This window comes from Pelmatolapia mariae, linkage group LG7 (genome assembly GCF_036321145.2).
Source record: "Pelmatolapia mariae isolate MD_Pm_ZW linkage group LG7, Pm_UMD_F_2, whole genome shotgun sequence".
Taxonomy (NCBI): domain Eukaryota; kingdom Metazoa; phylum Chordata; class Actinopteri; order Cichliformes; family Cichlidae; genus Pelmatolapia; species Pelmatolapia mariae.
Window position 1 is genome coordinate 18,635,506 of NC_086233.1, and position 18,021 is coordinate 18,653,526.

At 41.7% G+C, this 18,021-nt stretch overlaps 1 protein-coding gene across 9 annotated transcripts in view; it reads left to right on the top strand.

Annotated features, from left to right (window-relative positions):
* Positions 1-18,021, top strand: part of rapgef1b (Rap guanine nucleotide exchange factor (GEF) 1b) — a 45,410-nt gene that overhangs the window by 5,508 nt on the left and 21,881 nt on the right. For all 9 annotated transcript variants that reach the window (XM_063478228.1, XM_063478232.1, XM_063478230.2 and 6 more), the window contains exons 2-3: positions 16,711-16,856; positions 17,412-17,590. In XM_063478228.1, the coding sequence (XP_063334298.1) occupies positions 16,711-16,856; positions 17,412-17,590 (325 nt within the window). The remainder of the gene's footprint in view (positions 1-16,710; positions 16,857-17,411; positions 17,591-18,021) is intronic.

The window sequence follows — 18,021 nt, forward strand, 5'->3', positions numbered from 1 at the left end:
AAACAAGCATGTTGGGTATTTTAACTTATAATAACTTCGAATACCCAAAGAAGAAACTAGACAAGGACATTTACTTTAGCAGATGAGCATTACTAGAAATGTGAAGTGTGGGGTTTTGTTTTTTTTTTCCCTCATCATTTTTCAAAAGTTTTAATGCCGTTACACTCATTCTGCAGTTTATGTTAAAATAAACGCATACACGCGTTGCTTTTTGTGACGATTATTTGTCTGAGTCTGCGGTTGCAAGCTTTGGAGCCTTAATGTAAAGTAGGCTTTGCTGGTGGAATAAAATGCAGGGGACATTCCTCTCTGTGCTTTTTGTGTCGTGTGGCTTTATGGAAGGTGCTCATTTGCTTTGCTGAAGCTTTGGGTGGACCCAGTTTGAGGAGGCTGCTCTGCGGGGCCACAGCCTTCAATCACAGGCTTCCTCTTTGCCTTATTTACAACCCCCCCCCCCCAAAAAAAAAAAAATGTAGACAGAAGCCATAACTGCTCTAATCCTGGCTCATCAGGTTAGGATCTGATACTGTGCCTGCATGCTTTGGTCTTAACCCTGTTACACAATACAGAAAATGTGCGCCATGGAGCTGTAATCTTGGTATTTTAACTCCAAGCTGCCTGCCTCACTTCACCTTGGTAACTGGGCATGTTTGCTGACCCGCATGTTGGGGTTAACCCTGTTTGATTTTTTTTCTTTCCTCCTGCTAAAGCTGCGTGAACAGATCCACCCTGATGAGCTGGTAGAACATAGAGGCTCCATAATTAAGGTAGCCGAGTCTATCACTGTGTAATTACACAGTGCCGAGTGCCATAATACCTTGTTTTGAAAACACACAGTCTGTGGTGCGCTCAGCCTAATAAATCTATGTATTTCAACCCAGCAGGCAACAAAAGTCAGTGTTCACTGTGTGTATTTTGTCTGTGTACCCTGAGCTGCCCAGTCCCTCCAGTCATGATGGCCCTCTGCAGAGACCGTAGCGTGAGTAATGTGTTTCAAACAGATGCACAGAGGCCAAACACAAATAGCTGGTCATACTGCAGAGGGACAATATTTTGTAGTTATTCATCTATTAGCTGCTGATTTGACTACAGAGGCTTTAATTTCAAAATAAACAGTTTCTGGATCTTATTGTTTATGTTGTTTTTTGGTTTTCACTTGGTTTGCACACTGCCTAAAAGTCTTTTTTTGCTTCAATTCGCTCGTCTAAATCCAAATCTTTGTTATCTGAATCATCGCATTGTATTAAACGGTCTTTATAACCCATCTGCCAGAACCCACAGCATCCTCACTCGGACTGCTGGTGTTTGTGATGAGATTGTAGAAGTAAAAGCGGTGTGACAGAGAACCACTACTGAAACTCCAAATGTGTCCAATGATGATGTCTTTCAGTTCTTGTTTCGGACTGAGTTACAATAGCGCTCTAACGCACTATTGTAACGCTTTGTAACTCTAACACTTTGATATTATGGAAATTTGATTGAAGGGAACAGGGTATTTCGTGTTTTGTGTAATCCGCACAGGGGACTGCACTGTGTGTGTTGCAGATACAGTACTGACCATTGCAAGGATGAAGGAAAGGAAAGAAAAATCTGTCTATGTTGAGTTTTCTATTGAAGAAAAGTGAGCAGCAGGGACACAGAGAGAGAAAAGGCGAGTGGCATTGGTGTGCCTGAAAGCAGCAATCTCAAAGGCGGAAAATGTAGAAATCTATTTAAAGGCAGGGGGGTGGGTTCTGTCAAGCTGCGCCTTAGTGTGCATGTGTGTGCGTGCCTTCCTGCGTTCAGTGTGTCAAATCATGTAGACCCCAGGGTGGCATGGCTGGGTCAGGGAGCTGGCATACAATGAAGGGGACGTCCCACAGTTGCTGCCAGTTTCCGACACCAGTCTAAATCGGGAATGGTAATCGAGAGAAGTTGACATTGCTTGCAAACAAGTCAGCCTTGTTGTCAAGGTGCATGTGGGTGTGTGTGTGTTTTTTGTTTGGGTGTAGATGAATGTGAATCCTTGGTTTGATTTCTTTATATTAATCCCAAAGTGTAGATGAAATGTATGCAAACACGCACAATCTTGACTTCGTCAGTGACTGAATGAGCTTGTAGCCCTGTGGACAAAATCCAGGAATTTGTGTTTGTTTGTTTCAGCATTCGCTGACCCACTTCTGCTTGGATGTTCATTCTTATACAACCTGAATGTGTGAATATGCTTTTAAAACAGCAATGATGAACAGCAATAAATGGAATGTTTCTGAGGTTAAAGGCAAAATAATCACATAATCAATCAGCTTTGGCCTGAGAAGACTTTGAGTTGTTATTTGACCTGTTTCTCTTCATATGGCTGATATCTCACAGCAAATAATGAATTAAATACATTTCACTAATTCTTTTTTCCCCCTTAAATTCTGTTACAAAAGCCTCAGCATCTAAAATGCTTGTCTTTAGACTTGTCCATGCTGATTCTATCTTTGGAAGCGTTCAGCCTAATTTTCTATTATTTAAAACATAAACATAAAATGAAAAGATCATTATATAGCGTCAGCTGTATTGTAAAGGGCCTACCATACTATTTTTGGAAGTGCAGTCATGCTGTCTGCTGCAGTGTGTCTGCATACTGAGGAAGAACAGACGACAAAAATAACAGCACATCAATAAAACCCTGGAAGGTGATATGCAGTTATGTAGAGGCAACTTTCCTCATTCATCTGAAGCAGTAATATGTAGCTTTTTCTTTTTACCCGTGGAATGTCAGATAAGTGGACAGACATCAGCTGAGCAAGTAAACTGGTACAGATAACAAGGATGAGCTAATAATAGCCTGCTTAATAGTTCAAATAAAAAAAATAAAATAACAGTTGTAGCTTTTGTCTGGTTTTAAAAAAACTAAAAAACAAAACAAATCTCAGACACTTAGAGGCAGCTGACACTGACATAAACGATTATGCACGTTAGGAAGTAACTAGAAAGTGACTATTAACATAAATTTTTGCCAGACTACATTTCACTCATTAAAAACGGTGATTCCTACGATACCCTTTCAAAACCCCCATAAAAACGTGTATAAAAGTCTGCAGCTAATCACTGACTGACAATATTTATATCCCGTGGCCCAAAGTTAGCATGTAGACTACAGATCGATCTCTGTTTTCCAAAAATAATATAAATTTGTGTCATCTTTTTCCACAGTTGGAAAAAGATGACACAAAAATGTGTTATTACAGATTAATATAGAAGTAGTTACAACGTTGCATTTAATTTTCTTTTTGTGTATGAGTGATTCAAATCTCTCTAGTACAGTTTAGACGACCGCTGCCTAATTATAAGTGTCTATGCGTGGGCAAGTCTTGTCTTTGTAAAGGACGCGTCTGTCATCCAAGGCTATTTTTAAGAAGCTACATTTGGACATTTTTCGCAAAGAGTTTGGTTTGCCAGGGTGCATTTGATCTGTAAGATTAGATATATTATGTGGCATCTCTCTTTCAGTCTCATCCAGTGCTGTGTTTGTGCACAAAGTGTCAAGTGGATGACGAGTGGCCCGCTGCACAGACAAGATTGGCTTTGTGCGGCTCTCTAACATGGAGAGCGTGGTACCACTCCTTGTTGTTGAGGCCATTTACTGTTTCCTGTGCTTCTCTGCCTCTCTGTATCCGTCTCTGTCTTGTGCTCAACAGTGAAGTGATCGGTTCTCTTGTGGCTGTTTGTCTGTGTGTAGGATCGTTCTCCTATCTCAAGTGCTTTATAGTGCCTGTTTGGCAAGAGGCAAACAGCTGCCGTTCTCTGAGAACTCTGAATTCATTCTCAGCAGATCACAGGGTTTTTTAGCTGTCGCAGTGTCTCTGTTCTGGTGCTGCTTGATGTTAGAGATACTGACAAGCTGAGTATTTATAGCACTTTGTGCTTCTTAGTCTATCGGTTTCACCCCAGGTGAACCTGCTGCCTGCCACACGGTCTGTCTCACTTTACTGAAAGAATCGGTTCAGAAAGCTAGCTTTAAATGGAATGCTAAAAAATGCAGTAAATTGCTGCAGCCCGAAGGTCAATTGAAGGATCAGGCTGGTTTGAGCATGTTTGTGTTGGGTGGTTGTATATCGCAGTGAGCTGCTTTGTGTCGTGTGGATTTGTGTAAATGCGTGTGTCTGTTAGTGATGTGCTATTAGGCACCACCTATTTTTATAAGGTAAGTTGTTATGTGGGGTTAGTTACAGAGTCCAGGCTGCTCTGTGCTGTGAAGAGGGGAGGGAGTGAGGGAGACGAGGGACAGGAAATCATACCAGTGACTTAGGCGTCAGCGGGGAAGGAACAGGAGGGGTACCCAGGATGGTGTGTAAGTGTATGTTGTGTGAATTCCGCTCCCCCACCCCGCTATTAACCCTTTCCATCATACTGACTGCCCCTGCCCTCCAGTAAAGCTTTAGCGTGCTGCTCTGTGGCCTCGTTTGCCTCTCACATCACATTAATGGAATCATTAGCTGTTACTGCTATGGATTCCTAGATGACAAAACCATCAATATCACAATTAGGTGCTAAACTAATGATTTTTTTTTCCCGTTGTAGATTAATCTGCTGATTATTTTCTCAGATAATCGTTTGTCCTTCTGGAAATGGGGGAAAAATCACATCATGAAGAAATCAACTTGTAGTTGAAAAACGGTTGCTCTAAAACTCCAAGGAAACATTGTTCTCTGTTACTGAAGACAAAGAAAAAGATGAGTTCATCACTGTCAAGAAGGTGGAATGAGCAAATGATTGGTCACTTTTGTTTTAGAAGGAAGATGACTCACATTACAAAATAGATCTTAAAATAGCTGCATATGTAAATAAAAAAGAAAGCTACACAGTAGCCAGAGAACAATTCTGAAACCTGGTTTTGTATATTTTTCAGTTTCAGCACTGTGTTATGTGATGTGCTGATGTCCTCTGGTCTTAACACAGTGTGCACGAGATGTGAGCCCTATTTGTCTTTCCAAAGTTTGTTTTTCCCTCCTCTCAGTCATGCACATGGAAGCTTTTAACATGACGTTTCTAGATTTTGTAGCTAATTTCTGTTTTGCTCAGGGATTGGCAATATTGCCGCAACTTTTTTTGGGGGGGGATAAGGATAAATCAATCCTTATACTGCTTCATGAACGTCCTGCTCCCCCGTGCTTCACACTGCTCTCTCTCCGGTATTAAGGCTGTGCACTGGCTGAGATGAGATTGCTTCTCTTCAGGATGTTTGCCGGCTGGCTATCCTTTGTCCACCATGCTGCCGTCTGTTTGCAAAACGTTACACCTCCCAGTGCATCTAATGAACATCGTGCTAACTGCATCACTACCGATCATGCTTTTGCTTTGTACGTGAAAAGCTGGACAGTTTAAACAGTGCAATAATTTATTTATTTATTCAAGCCCTTTGTCTCCTTTTTGTCACCATTTTCCCTTTTTTTAATTAACAATTGGGTCAGCAGAAGCTTCCAGCATGTTTTTTCTGTGCGTCGATGATGCTGTTGAAAATCAGACCTTAAGGCATCCCCTCTGCAACCCTTTGTTGCTCATGGTTGAATAGTTTGGAGAACCTTTGTGTTTGTGACTGTGGATGCTGGTGTGGGTTCCTGCGCTCTGACACAGAGGACAATTGAGTCAACTAGACCTTAGGGCTCACTCCATAGCTTTCAGTACAACCTCTATGAAATTCTCTGCCAAGCGCTTCCATCAAATAGCTCCATTAGCTCATCCCCTGCCTGCCATTAATACACAGACCCATACTGAAAGCATCCAAGAGTGAGGATTATCTAAATACTCATAATACTGCATAGCCAGTGCAGTGTGGTATTATCCTTGAAGCATATACAGTGTATTGCAATAATTGTTTTAAATTAATCATACTATTGTGAAGGAAGCGAGTCAAAGGGAGTGTAGAGGATAAATGAGTGTGTAGCGTTACTCATAGATCTACAGAGTGTGGAAACACAGACAAACAATGTGACAGACATTATCAGCACAAAGAAAGTAGAGAAGAAGAAATGCTATCAGTAATGAACCACCTTCCCACTGCAGCAGCAGAGGGGGAGCGTAGAGATGTATGGTAGGAGAAAAGGTTGTGTTAGCTCCAGAAACACAGAGCTTTGGAAGATTGAGTTCTGCTGGCTTTATAGTTAAACAGAGGAGGCATTGAGGCTCGAGACTTGTAAATGTTTATGCCACCACACAATACGCGGGCCTAATGGTCCCACCCTCTTCTGAAACGCCACCATCGAGGCCACTAGGCTACACAGGACCTGCATCAGTTAAATAGTATACGGCCTGAAAATCCACCCAGCGTCTAATCAAAATGATCAAACATTCCTTAAAAACTACTTAACCAGAGCAGTTAATGGACTGACTCACTTTTGACTCATGCTGTGTTAATAACATCATTTACAGAAAAAAAGAAAAAAGACCTCCTTGAGTGTATCTGCAGTGAAGTCGGGATAGTGGTGGCGTTGCAAGTCTTAAAGATCTGTCGCTCTTGCATCCACAGTATGCAAGGGTTACACACTATTACTGTGATATGTATAGCTTATAAAACTAAGAAAAAAAACTGTTTTACGTGCTGCAAAATATACAGTTATTACCCGTCTTTAAACAAAGAGAGCTGCATGAATGAACTCACTGACTTGCAGCATGCCAGCATATCCAGAGCTCCACACTGACCCACTACCCTGAATAATGTTACACATCATCTACCGCATCTCATCTGCAAGCTGTGTAATTATGGAAGCGTGCATAGTCTACTCTAACCTCAGTAGCCTTAAATGTAGATGTGTTAAATTAAGATGTGTTAATTTAAGACTTTTGTTTTGAGACTATACCACTTTGTTTCCCATCATTGTTCTGTTTCAGAGTGCGCGTGTGTGTGTGTGTGTGTGTGTGTGTGTGTGTGTGTGTGTGTGTGTGTGTGTGTGTGTGTGTGTGTGTGTGTGTGTAAAATACTGCCTCTGAACATTGCTTCAAGCTACTTTTCCATGAAGGATGATGGATCGAGAAGTCAGTGAAGAGCAGATTACTATCGGTTTCAAAGTGGGTTTAAGATGCACAGCTCATTTCAGATCACAAACAAACAGACTCAAGAATGCAATGTGTCACCAAGAGATTAGGCTGGATTTTTCTGTTTCTTTTTGTGGCCTAATGTGACATATTTTCCTCCCCTCTCTGATAATTATAGTTTCAGGTTACTTTGTAGATTCTTCACACTTTTTCTTTTCTTTCTTTCTTTTTTTTTGCCATTGTTTATCATATTGGGAATCAGATCGTATCTGCATGTTTAGTGTTATCCTACGCCTTTTCTAGGCTGCCATAACTCCAAAGTTACAAAAAAAAGGCGAGAAAGTGGGAGAAGGTGCTTTTGATATCCTTTTATCTCTGCAATCTTGTGACTCATAAGGGTAATGATGCCTCTCTTGCAAAACAGGAGTTTCCCTTTATAGATACCGATTCAGATATAGATAGTATTCTTAATCATAAGCCTATTGTGTGCTGTCTGCTTAGATCTGAAAGCAAAGTGCACAAACAGTCAGGAAACAGGAAAGAGACTGTCTTTTTCTCTTTTTTTGTTATTGTTGCCCTGCTGTCTGTTGTTCACTTGCTCATCTTCATGTCGCATACAGATGACCAGCCACAACCTCTCTAAACAGTTATGGATCTGATTAGCTTTTTTGTGTTATAGATGTGCTTTATAGATTGCCTGTGTTTTTGCAGTCACGCTCTGTTAGCCACGGTTGACCAGGCCTTCTGTTACCATGCAACGCAGCACCCAGAGCACCTCCATCACCACACTGATATTTGCTCCTGACCAGTGACCCATGGCTGGTGGGGTTTGCGTTCCTGGTCACTGACATACTGAAGGGCATGCTTATGCAAGTATCGGCTGAGGCGGGATTTATTGAAACAGAGATTGACTTGGGAGGGGATAAAAATAAGCATGTACTTTTGTGTGCTTAGAAATGAAACGTGATAAATGCTTTGCTTTGGCAAAACGAATGTGATGTAATGTGAGAAACTCATTTGAGTTTTGTCGCTCCAGTTTTTGTGGAGTAATTGAATTCTACAAATGAGCCGGAAATGTATCACTTGAGCAAAGTATTCATTTAAATATAAATTAACTTTGAAAGTGTCTCATCAGTCTGTCAGCCTCAAATTGGTTGTAGTTGGTGGTAATTCTTTTTTGTAACTGTTCTCATGCCAGTTCAATTTTTTTTTTCTTGCCCGTTATCTTTATTTTGCACTTCAGAATTCGGTTGAGAAGTGAATGGCCAAAGAAATCCAGTTTGTCATTTATAATTGCATTGCACAAGCAGAAACCATCTCCCATGTCTCTTATGCTCATTTGTTAAGTGGACTGCAATAGATAGTAAATAGACTGGAGCACTTAGCATCTACTGTATCTCATTTACTTACTAGTTGAGTGGATTTGATGATCTCGGCCTCACTGTGGCTCCTCGTCGTTGAACTTCATGCTCAAACAGCACAGCTGGTTAACTGTGGACTCCACCATTGCACTACTTACTTATTGTTACTTTTAAGTTAGCTGTTAGCCAGTGCCTCATTACTGTACTGTGCAAAAATTCCTCACTTCTTTCTATCTTGCTTCCAGGTGGACTTGAGCAACAGTTCTCCAGGCATTCTGAGGGTCTTTCAGAGTTTTTCTTTGACTGTTTGGCCTTCTTCACTAATTTTCTGTCCAGTCCAGTTAAGCCACATGACGGACAACTTGACAAAAAACAATTTTAACTGTCTTTAGATACTCTGTTACTAGCAGCCTATTGCAACAACACATGATGTATTCCTTTTTCTTTAGTTTAAATTAAATTAATTAAATTAATTAATTAATTAAATTAAATTAAATTAAATTAAATTAAAAATTAAAATAAAAATGCCAAAGATAAGAGTTTGATAGGCATAAAACAGTATTTTTTGCAAGAAGAAGGTGTTTCCAGAAGAGCTATTAATGAAAAACATGGCATAACTCAGCATGACATTCAGTGTCCTTAAAAACAAGTGGAGGACAAAAGAAGTTGTGGAAGGCCTAAATAACTATCTAGAGCAGATGAACAGTATCTGAGCATCAAGTCTTTAAAAAATAGAAGACAAAAAAACAGCAAAGACCTGAAACAGGACCCGAGATCTGGCCATTCAGTTCATCCACCTGCTTTGGTGAAGCCTCATCAGAATTGGTGTCAGTGAAAGTGTGGCTGTCAAGATGGAACGAGGAGAAAAGACTGAGGAATGCCAACTTATGCAAGAACTGGAATAAAACTCAGTGGAAGCACATCATATAGAGTGATGAATCCATATTTGAAATGTTTGGTTCAAGTCATTGTCAGTATGTAAGAGGAGCTTAGGAGAGAGGTACAACATAAGCACGTACTGCCATCTGTAAAACATGGTGGAGGCTCTGTCATGTTTAGGAGCTGCTTTTCAGCCAGTGGTGTTGCGGACCGTGTCCAAATTGCTGCAACACCATCTGGAAAGCATTTGATTGGCAGCAGCTTCATTTTTCAACATGACAGTGATTTCAAACATGATGCCAATGCAGTAAAACCATACCTGGATAGAAGAACAGACAATGGAACACTATCAGTCAGAGGCCGAACCTCAACACTGTTAAACCAGTGTGGGATCATTTTGATAACAACATAATCCAAAGAGCTTAGTGTGTCCTTCAAGGAGTCTGGAGAACTATTCCTGAAGACTACTTAAAGAAGTGGCAAGAAAGCTGTCTAAGAGAGTTCCTGTTGTGTTGAAGAATATAGGTGCTCATAACTAATGTGAACTTAAAGTTAATTAGAATTATATAAATTCTTTTTTTGCCTTATATATAGTATTTTTGTGCATCTTTAAACAATAAATAAATCACTGCATTTACTTCCCATTTTCCAAGCAAAATATGAAGAGAATGAGTGGTAGCTCAGACTTTGTCACAGCACATACCAGACCTTCCTACCTTCGTCATCCTTGGACTGTGGCTTGACCTGCAACACACCCACCCACACGCATACACACACAGAGCCTGTGGTTTCCTATAGCGCTGCATATTAACTGTGGATATGAAGAGGATTCCTATTGAAAGCTGAACACCGCCAGCAGGAAATAACCACTACAATGGAGAGAATAAATAATTCACTAAGCACTTAAATATTTCCTGTTGAATTTTTCTCTTTCCTCTCCATTTTTTTCTCCCTGCTGTTCATCTTATGTGCCTCAGGCTAGCATCCCCCCCACCCTTTGCTCCACAGCAGGTCTTGCTTCTTGTTCCGCAGTGTAACAGACAGCAGTTAACTCAGTGTTGTCATTTTCATAGGCAAATAAGGGCTCAATGTAAGCAGAGTCACTTATAAACAATGAAATGGCTATTTACGTGTATCCCATATGGCGGGTTTCTGCTTAAGTGTGCCAGATTCTTTGTCTTTATTTAAAGAAGGCTGCGTAAACAGTAACAGCTATAGCTTAAAAGGAAAGTGGGATTAATGTGCATCAATTTGTAGAGGCTCTTTTTTTTTTTAATCAAGCATATTTGTGGCTGTGTGCATTTTTATATTTATGTGGGTGAGAGGAACATACCTATGTTAGATCTACAACCCCATCTAATGCATCTTTGTAAAAGGGCACTTCTTATAGAGAACACATTTATTTACATCCAATGCAGAGGTAATGTCGTGCTGCAAATAGGTTGTGCTTTATTTAATATACTTCTTTTTTTAGCTGTAAAATGTTGCATGGCATGGTGTAATACGAAATACTGTTATAAAACCTGATACCCCTGCCTAGGCTTCTTTTCTTCTGTCCTCTGTTTTTGCCCTCTCTCCTGCTTCCATGAGACTTACTTTTTAAAAATTATTTTAAGGTATTTATGGGCTTTTTAACTTTTATTATGGCACAACAATTTAGAGTTGACACAACAGCTAGGAGAGAGCATAAGGGAACATACACAGCAAATGAACTGGGGTAGATTTGAACCATTTCCAGTTTGCATTGCAACTTTTTAGCGAGTGCAAAACAGCTGCAGTGCTGTTTAGCAAGTATTTAGCGACTTTTTTCCACACAATTTGGCATCTTCTATATACATTACTGAGCGCTGCAATCTGCTAGTGACCCAAACAATTGCAAGGAGGCTTTCAGTGCAGTGCTTCATACCTCTGTGTGACAGTTTCACCTAGCAACTGCAAGCAGCTTCCTACAACTATTTGCCAACCAGCTGGGGAATACACCTTTTTCCCAAGTGACCAACAGTTACTAGGGGGTCTAATGACCAGTTGTTACTGGTGTTTAGCAATCAATTTGACAATGACTGGTAGCATTTTCCAGCAACTGCTCATAACTGGTCAAGGATTATACATTTTACCTTAGTGACTGGTGGTTACCATGCCTGTGATTGGGACCATAAGAACATAGATCCACACCAACCAGTTTTCTGACATGGTGACAGAGTAAAGGTTTACTAAACTGAAACATAAAGTAAGCTGACAGTCACGATTAGGTGTTAGTAATGGCACAGTTCTTAAAGCCTGTTTGATGTAACACTATAACCAGTGACAGTTTGGTCAGATGACAGCTTATTGAGTTTATTAAGACTGTCCCAGACAGATGAAAAGATGCCCCAGCTAGCAAATCAAGTTAACATTGCTGGTACTGTGGGTCTTTGCTTCAAAATGTGTGCAACAGAAATGCCGTTATAAACTCAAAAGCATATTAACACACTGATGGACTGAATGAGTCCAGTGTGAAGGCTATGTATACATATACTTGTAGGTTTTATCTCTCAAGGAGTCTGTGTAAAGCAGAAAAATAACTCATTTTTGCAGTTCATTCATCCTCTAAACATTTTCTATGCACACTTTCAGATCAGTTTCCCCCCCCACTTACCTTTTTCGTATGCTGAACAGCTGCCACAGTGACCTTTGTGACTGTCGTTGCGGTCTTCTAACAGGCTAAACACGTCCGCAGAGGCAGGGTTTGGGGACACTTTCACTCAGAAGCTCCTCGCTGAAGGGGTTCAGCAGGAGGTGACAGCTGTGCATGTAACTTTAAGCACAGCCTCATCTCTGCCTTTCCACCCTGTTTCGTCTTACTCTAAGCCTACAGGGCCAGTGAGAAGGGAAGAGGCCACCAGCTGTCCTGTATAGATCACACCTGTACTGAACAGGAACCACATCAATCTGCCAGCCTGTCACACCCCGACAAACACATATGGCACCAGTCGTCATGATCAACAATACAGAACTGGATTTTTTTTTTCTAATTTGGAAAATAGATAAATAAGATAAGTACAATTAAGAAACAAGTTGTTCCATAAATTGCAGTTTTTCACACTACACAGACTGCCATTAATAGCAGGGGTGGAATTAACCTCCTCCCACTCAGAAATACTGTATTATAAATAGAAAGGGGAGAGAGGAAAAAAACCCTCCTAATTTAATAATATTCAGTTTATGAGGAAGCAGCATTTCAAGCACCTTCAGGTATGTCTTTTTGTCTGACAGCCTGTCAGGATTCCAAATAAAGCTCTGTTTATTAAAAAACCATTTGCCTTGCGAGTTGGGAGGATCATGAGTTCAAGGAAGTTTTTCGAGATATTAATCACACTGATACAGAATCATGTTAGCCTGGAGGGATTGTGCTCGTAGCTATGGTTCTGTGGTGAGGCTGACAAAACCCTAGACTGGCTGCCTTTCCAGGTGGAATACTAAATAAACTATTTCTTATTCTAAATGAAATGTTCCTGGACAGCAGGTGTCTGTGGATTGCCTTAGGGCAGCAGAATTAAATGCAGAGGTCTTTTCAGGCTCCAGCAAATAACAAGCGAAATATACACAAAATTAATTTGCGGTATATTGCATCCACTTACCTCTTTTTGCCAGAAGCATCCATAAATTTACACCCTATGTGTGTGTGTGTGTTTTTTTTTCTGTTTGCTTATTGTGTAACAAAGCCTTCAGACAATTCAGCAGCTAGAAAGCTCCCAGAGAATCTGTTAACACCGCAGAGTTGGATGAGAACTCTCCCAGGCTTTGTTGAAGAGTTGTTCAGACTCAAGTGTTTGCTTTAAATGTCCCCAAGGCCTTTAAGAGCAGCAAAGTGTCTGCAGAGTTTAAAAGCCTCCAAAAAAGATGTTTACTTGTTTAATCCTTCGCTATTTAGTCTTAACAATGTCAGTTATAGTCATTTTTTCACATATCCTACAGTCTTGGATTTTTGCTACCAGTACTAACACGAACCGATTGTCATAAGGTTTTACCACTGTGGCGTTCACATGAACTGTGAACTCATCGCACTGGGGATTTTTTTTTGCGGGAGGTTTACGCGTAATTGTGAGTTTGCAGTGTGACGTGAGGGTTTGGGGGTTGTTTGGTTTCAGTTCTTCATGGGACTGAAGCATTTTACAATGTAAGAGATAAACCAAGATTTTTTTTTTTTTATGGAAGCCTAACCCACTTTGATGTTTGTCAGTTAGGCTCTGCTGTTTTATTTTTTTTAGTTTTTACTTTTCACTGAAATGGATATGGAAGCCACAAATAGAAATCAACAAAGGCAAGGCATCACATATTAAGTCTTCAAATTAATTCTTCTTCTTTAATCCCCTTGGTCTCTCAAAGCAGTTTTAAAGTAGTAAAAACACAAGTATTGGCTTTGAAGTAATATTTGAAATGGTGTAAAGCTGCGTAGATTGATATGTTGAAGACTGGAACCAAATTGTGGCTTTTAAAAATTGTTTAAAGCCTTCAGTATAGCGGTTGCACCAATTACTTTGATCCGCAAAATGGGGTCCTGGGTCCCCAAGGTTGGGAACAAGGTTGGTTTTATAGTTATTGAGACATGATCCAAGTCCCAGTTTGGCCACTTATGTGCTCATCATAAATATGCCTAAAAACCTGAGAAAATAGAGGCTGGAAAATGGGTTGCATTTTATGTAAAAAGTAAAAACTGGCAGAAACTCTAATAAGGTGGATCATGGGATGCTTTGAAGTCTTTTTAGTGACGGTAATCTAACAGTGCCTCAGGTTGTTCAGGAGTTAAGTGCATAAATGTGCTTCCATTTGGACTTATTCATGGCGCTTGAGTGTTCGAGGTGCAGAAATGAATAGTCTCCAGTCTCAGTTTGGCACTGAGACAGTTTTACTGTTCTCCAGGCTGCCAGAATCTACGGGTAGAAGACGACAACAGTATTAGCGCCTACACAACTTCCAATTTTATCCCACCCCAAAACGGTTTAACTGTAAAGTTTCTTTCACTGTTTTGTTTCGTCGATGACTCGTCAGATCTGTCTGAGACATTACAACCAATGACATCATAATTCTGGCCAGCAGCAGGCAGGAAGCTGAGGAGAGGACCTGGCTGCGCACTCTCTCACAGAGGAGGGGAGGGTGGATACTTAAGGGGGGGCTGCATGACTATAACAGAGCACTTCACTGTGTTCTCTCTCTCTCTCTCTCTCTCTCTCTCTCTCTCTCTCTCTCTCTCTCTCTCTCTCTCTCTCTCTCTCTCTCTCTCTCTCTCTCTCTCTCTCGTGCTTGCTGACTTTAACAGTGTCCATTTCTTTCTGTTGATGATGTCATTTTCATGCTGAGCCAGACTTCCAGTTCTTTCTGCTCCCAAGAACTAAAGAGGAAAAAAAAGACTGGGTTGAGAAGTGAATAGGGGAGCGGAGGATTGATGGAACCAGCCCTGTGCGCCTGATAAACAGCTGAGCCTCGGGACCGCGATGTGGCGTCTGAGGTCACCAGCTGTATCGATCGTATGCACTCATTGTGCTCGTGTCATTGCTTCTCAGCTCTGGGGCTGGGACGATGCTGAGTTGCAGCTGTAAACTCGCACACACTCCTTTCAGCCCTGTGTAAGCTGCAGTTGAGTGAGAGGGTGCAGCGTTTTTGTGATGTCCGACACAATCCCCTGTGCACGCTCCCAGATTAAGGGGATTCTGGGGGGGGCTGAATTTATATGAAGGCTGATGTGCAATCAAAAACATACTCACTACTCTACATGTAGTCTGTGACTCTGTAAAGCGAAGTCCAGCCAGGAGAGTGTCTTGGCTTGTGGCAAAACTGACTTAACACTGTATGTACAGCCTTGGGGTGTAAAATAATCTCTCACGCTAGCTGTGCTATTCAGACCATGCTCTTCTGGAGTTCTGAAGGACTACATCATCCCCTGCGGCGTGACTACAAAGTGTAGATCCAGACAGCAGTGCAGATGAGAAGGTTGTCCCTTCCTGCAGGGTCTTCATCGCACCGAGTGACTGCTCTGTCTTCTTTGATAAACTTGTCTTCCTTCTCCTTAAATCCTGCCCAGCTGACTAGACATTGTTATTTCTTTACTCCACTGACTGTGTGAAATGGAGAGGCACAGCATACCAATAAAATGTGCTATCTCTGTCACACAGTGGCATGAATTTACTCTCTCCCTAGAAACAACCGCTCATGAAGTTACAATTGAGTTAGTTTGTTTTTACCCCAGCAAAGCAAACACGTTGAAACATCTATATGTGATTGATTCAACCGATTTGGATATTAGAAACTGGGTCAAATTCAGATTAAAAGCGATGAGCGGTCATGAAAGAGATTTCCAGCAACTCTGCGTTTTGCTCAATCCTCTCTCTCTGCGACACGAATAACTTACTAATGCTTGCCCCATCCCGAAAAAAAAAATTCACCTGGAGTTTTTTTTTCTTTTTCTTTTTTTTTGTGCGTGAAGCTGGGATAAAAAAAATTAAAAAATCTGCGTAAGAACAAAAGACGAGGGGTCACGCATGCCTAATCTCAGGAAATGCTACGGCAGCCGTTCTTGCTACGTCCTTGGCCGTCTTGGCGAACTTTGGCTTTGCGCTGGGCGTAAAGGATGATGGGGATTAGCGATAGAACAGTGGGGTGGATGCTTGCGTGCCGTGTCGATCAATGGTGCAGATGAAAGCACGGCCCCACTGGAAGTCTGGTTTGTGGCTCTTTCCTGCTGTTGATTGCTATTCTGCAGTCTTTTTGGTTGTTTTCCTTCACGCTGATGGCCCCAGAATGCCACATCCCGCCGTTGCGGCGCTCAAGGGAGATTAAAGCAGATAAAGGTGTAATTTTGTCGCTGATAAAAACCCACACTCGTCCTGTCAGCTCCCACTGCTCTTATTAGTATTTATTTCCTGGTTCAGCTTCAGATAGGAGGGGAGAGACAAAGAGGTGAAAGGACAACATGAGGGAGCACCTTATTTATCTTAAGGCTTATTTATTTAGTTGAGAGGAGTCCACACTCTGTTAATCCCAGGATTAACAGAGTGTGGACTCCTCTCAACTAAACCCTCACTGCTATGAACTAGTTGGAATTCTGCTAAATAACTCATCTATTATGAAACTGCTGTCTCTGTAATCCTGTAAAGTCATTTTCATCTCTGCACTAACTAGCAGAGGCACACTCGTCTGCTTTGGCCTCGTCTCCCTCACATCTGTACAAATAATGAGCTGCTAGATGAGCTTGAGCAGCAGATTTGTGTTAGCATTAAAGACTCCAGTTTTCCTTTTTGGAGTCTTGCTGGTGCTCAACTCCTCACTTGAGCACCACTGTGTGATAGTGATATCAGCACTTCACTGAGCTTGTGCCATCTGCTTACATCTAATTTCTATCCTCAAACCCCCTTCCTCACCCCCCACCTCCCCCTTGAGAATCTCTCCTCCGTAACTGACCACTCAACTTCCTGTGTTTTCCCTCTCTCGTCCACAGACTCGCAACGGTCCCATCTGTCCACTTTCACCATGATCCTGAAGGACAAGTTCCACTCTCCCAAGATCAAGAGGACTCCATCCAAGAAGGGCAAGCAACTGCAGCCCGAGCCAGCGGCCAAGAGTACTGAGAAACCTACTAACAAGGTGTGTGTGTTTGTGTGCGCCAGCAGACATGTGTGTATTGTGGGAAATCCAACGCTTTCCCGCCTATTCCGTGTATTTGTTTGCCTCTTTGCGAGGCGGTTGTTTTCCTGTCAGATGTTTTGTGCTCCTCTATTCCATTGTGTCCGCACGTGGGTTTCCCTGCTGGTTCCCACAGCCTCCCAGTCGCTGTGGCGGCTGGCTGTGCTTCAGCAGGTGTCTAAACCTATAAAGGCGCGAATGGAACCGCGCTGCGTCGTGAATGAACTCTGTTAGCTCTTAAGGCTTTTGGTGTAATGAGTATATTCCTCAGCAGTCCCACTGTGAAAGACTAGAGAGGCTCAAAGAGCTCTTTGCAGGAGCACCAAGATCACTCAAAGCCACATCACTTGATAGATGATGCTTTGAACTGTGAGCAAACCACAGGAGTAGCAGACCCAATGCACAGAGCCCAGACTAAATAGTAACTATTTACTTCTCTTATAAAAATGTACTTTGCAGTCTAATCCTGAGACACTGTTTTGTGGTTGTGGTTTTTTTTGTTGTGTGTTTTTTTAGAAGGTTAGTAGGCTGGAGGAGCAGGAGAAAGAAGTGGTCAGTGCCCTGCGCTACTTCAAGACAATCGTGGACAAAATGGTTGTGGAGAAGAAGGTTCTGGAGATGCTTCCAGGCTCGGCCAGCAAGGTGCTTGAAGCAATCTTGCCTCTAGTGCAGGTAGAGGCGCGGATACAGCACAGGTGGGTAATAGAAAATATAGGTCAGTGTTATAATATTCTTTCTGCAGTCTTTTTCCCCACTTTAGATTTATATTAGTGACACTGTATCACTTCTCAGTTTATTCTTATTATTCTTGCCTCTCGAAGCAGCTTGTAAAGTAGCTCGGTCACATGTTCAGACTAGAAAGACGCTGCCTTCCTGTCAGCGAGGAGCTTGTGAAGATTGATAAGTTCGCAGGCTCACCTCGAGGCTCCCCCGATTCGAAATCTGAAGTTGTATAAGCTCACATCACTTGCTGCTCTCTCTCTCCATTAACACATTTCTTTTTGTGGAACAGAAATTAATTTCAGCTTTGAGATATATCAGCCCGTAGCACGAGTCAGTTTGCTTTATTTCCCCTGTGTGTTTGTTGTTGTTGTTTTTTTTTTTTAAAGTAAGCCCGGCTGCAGTT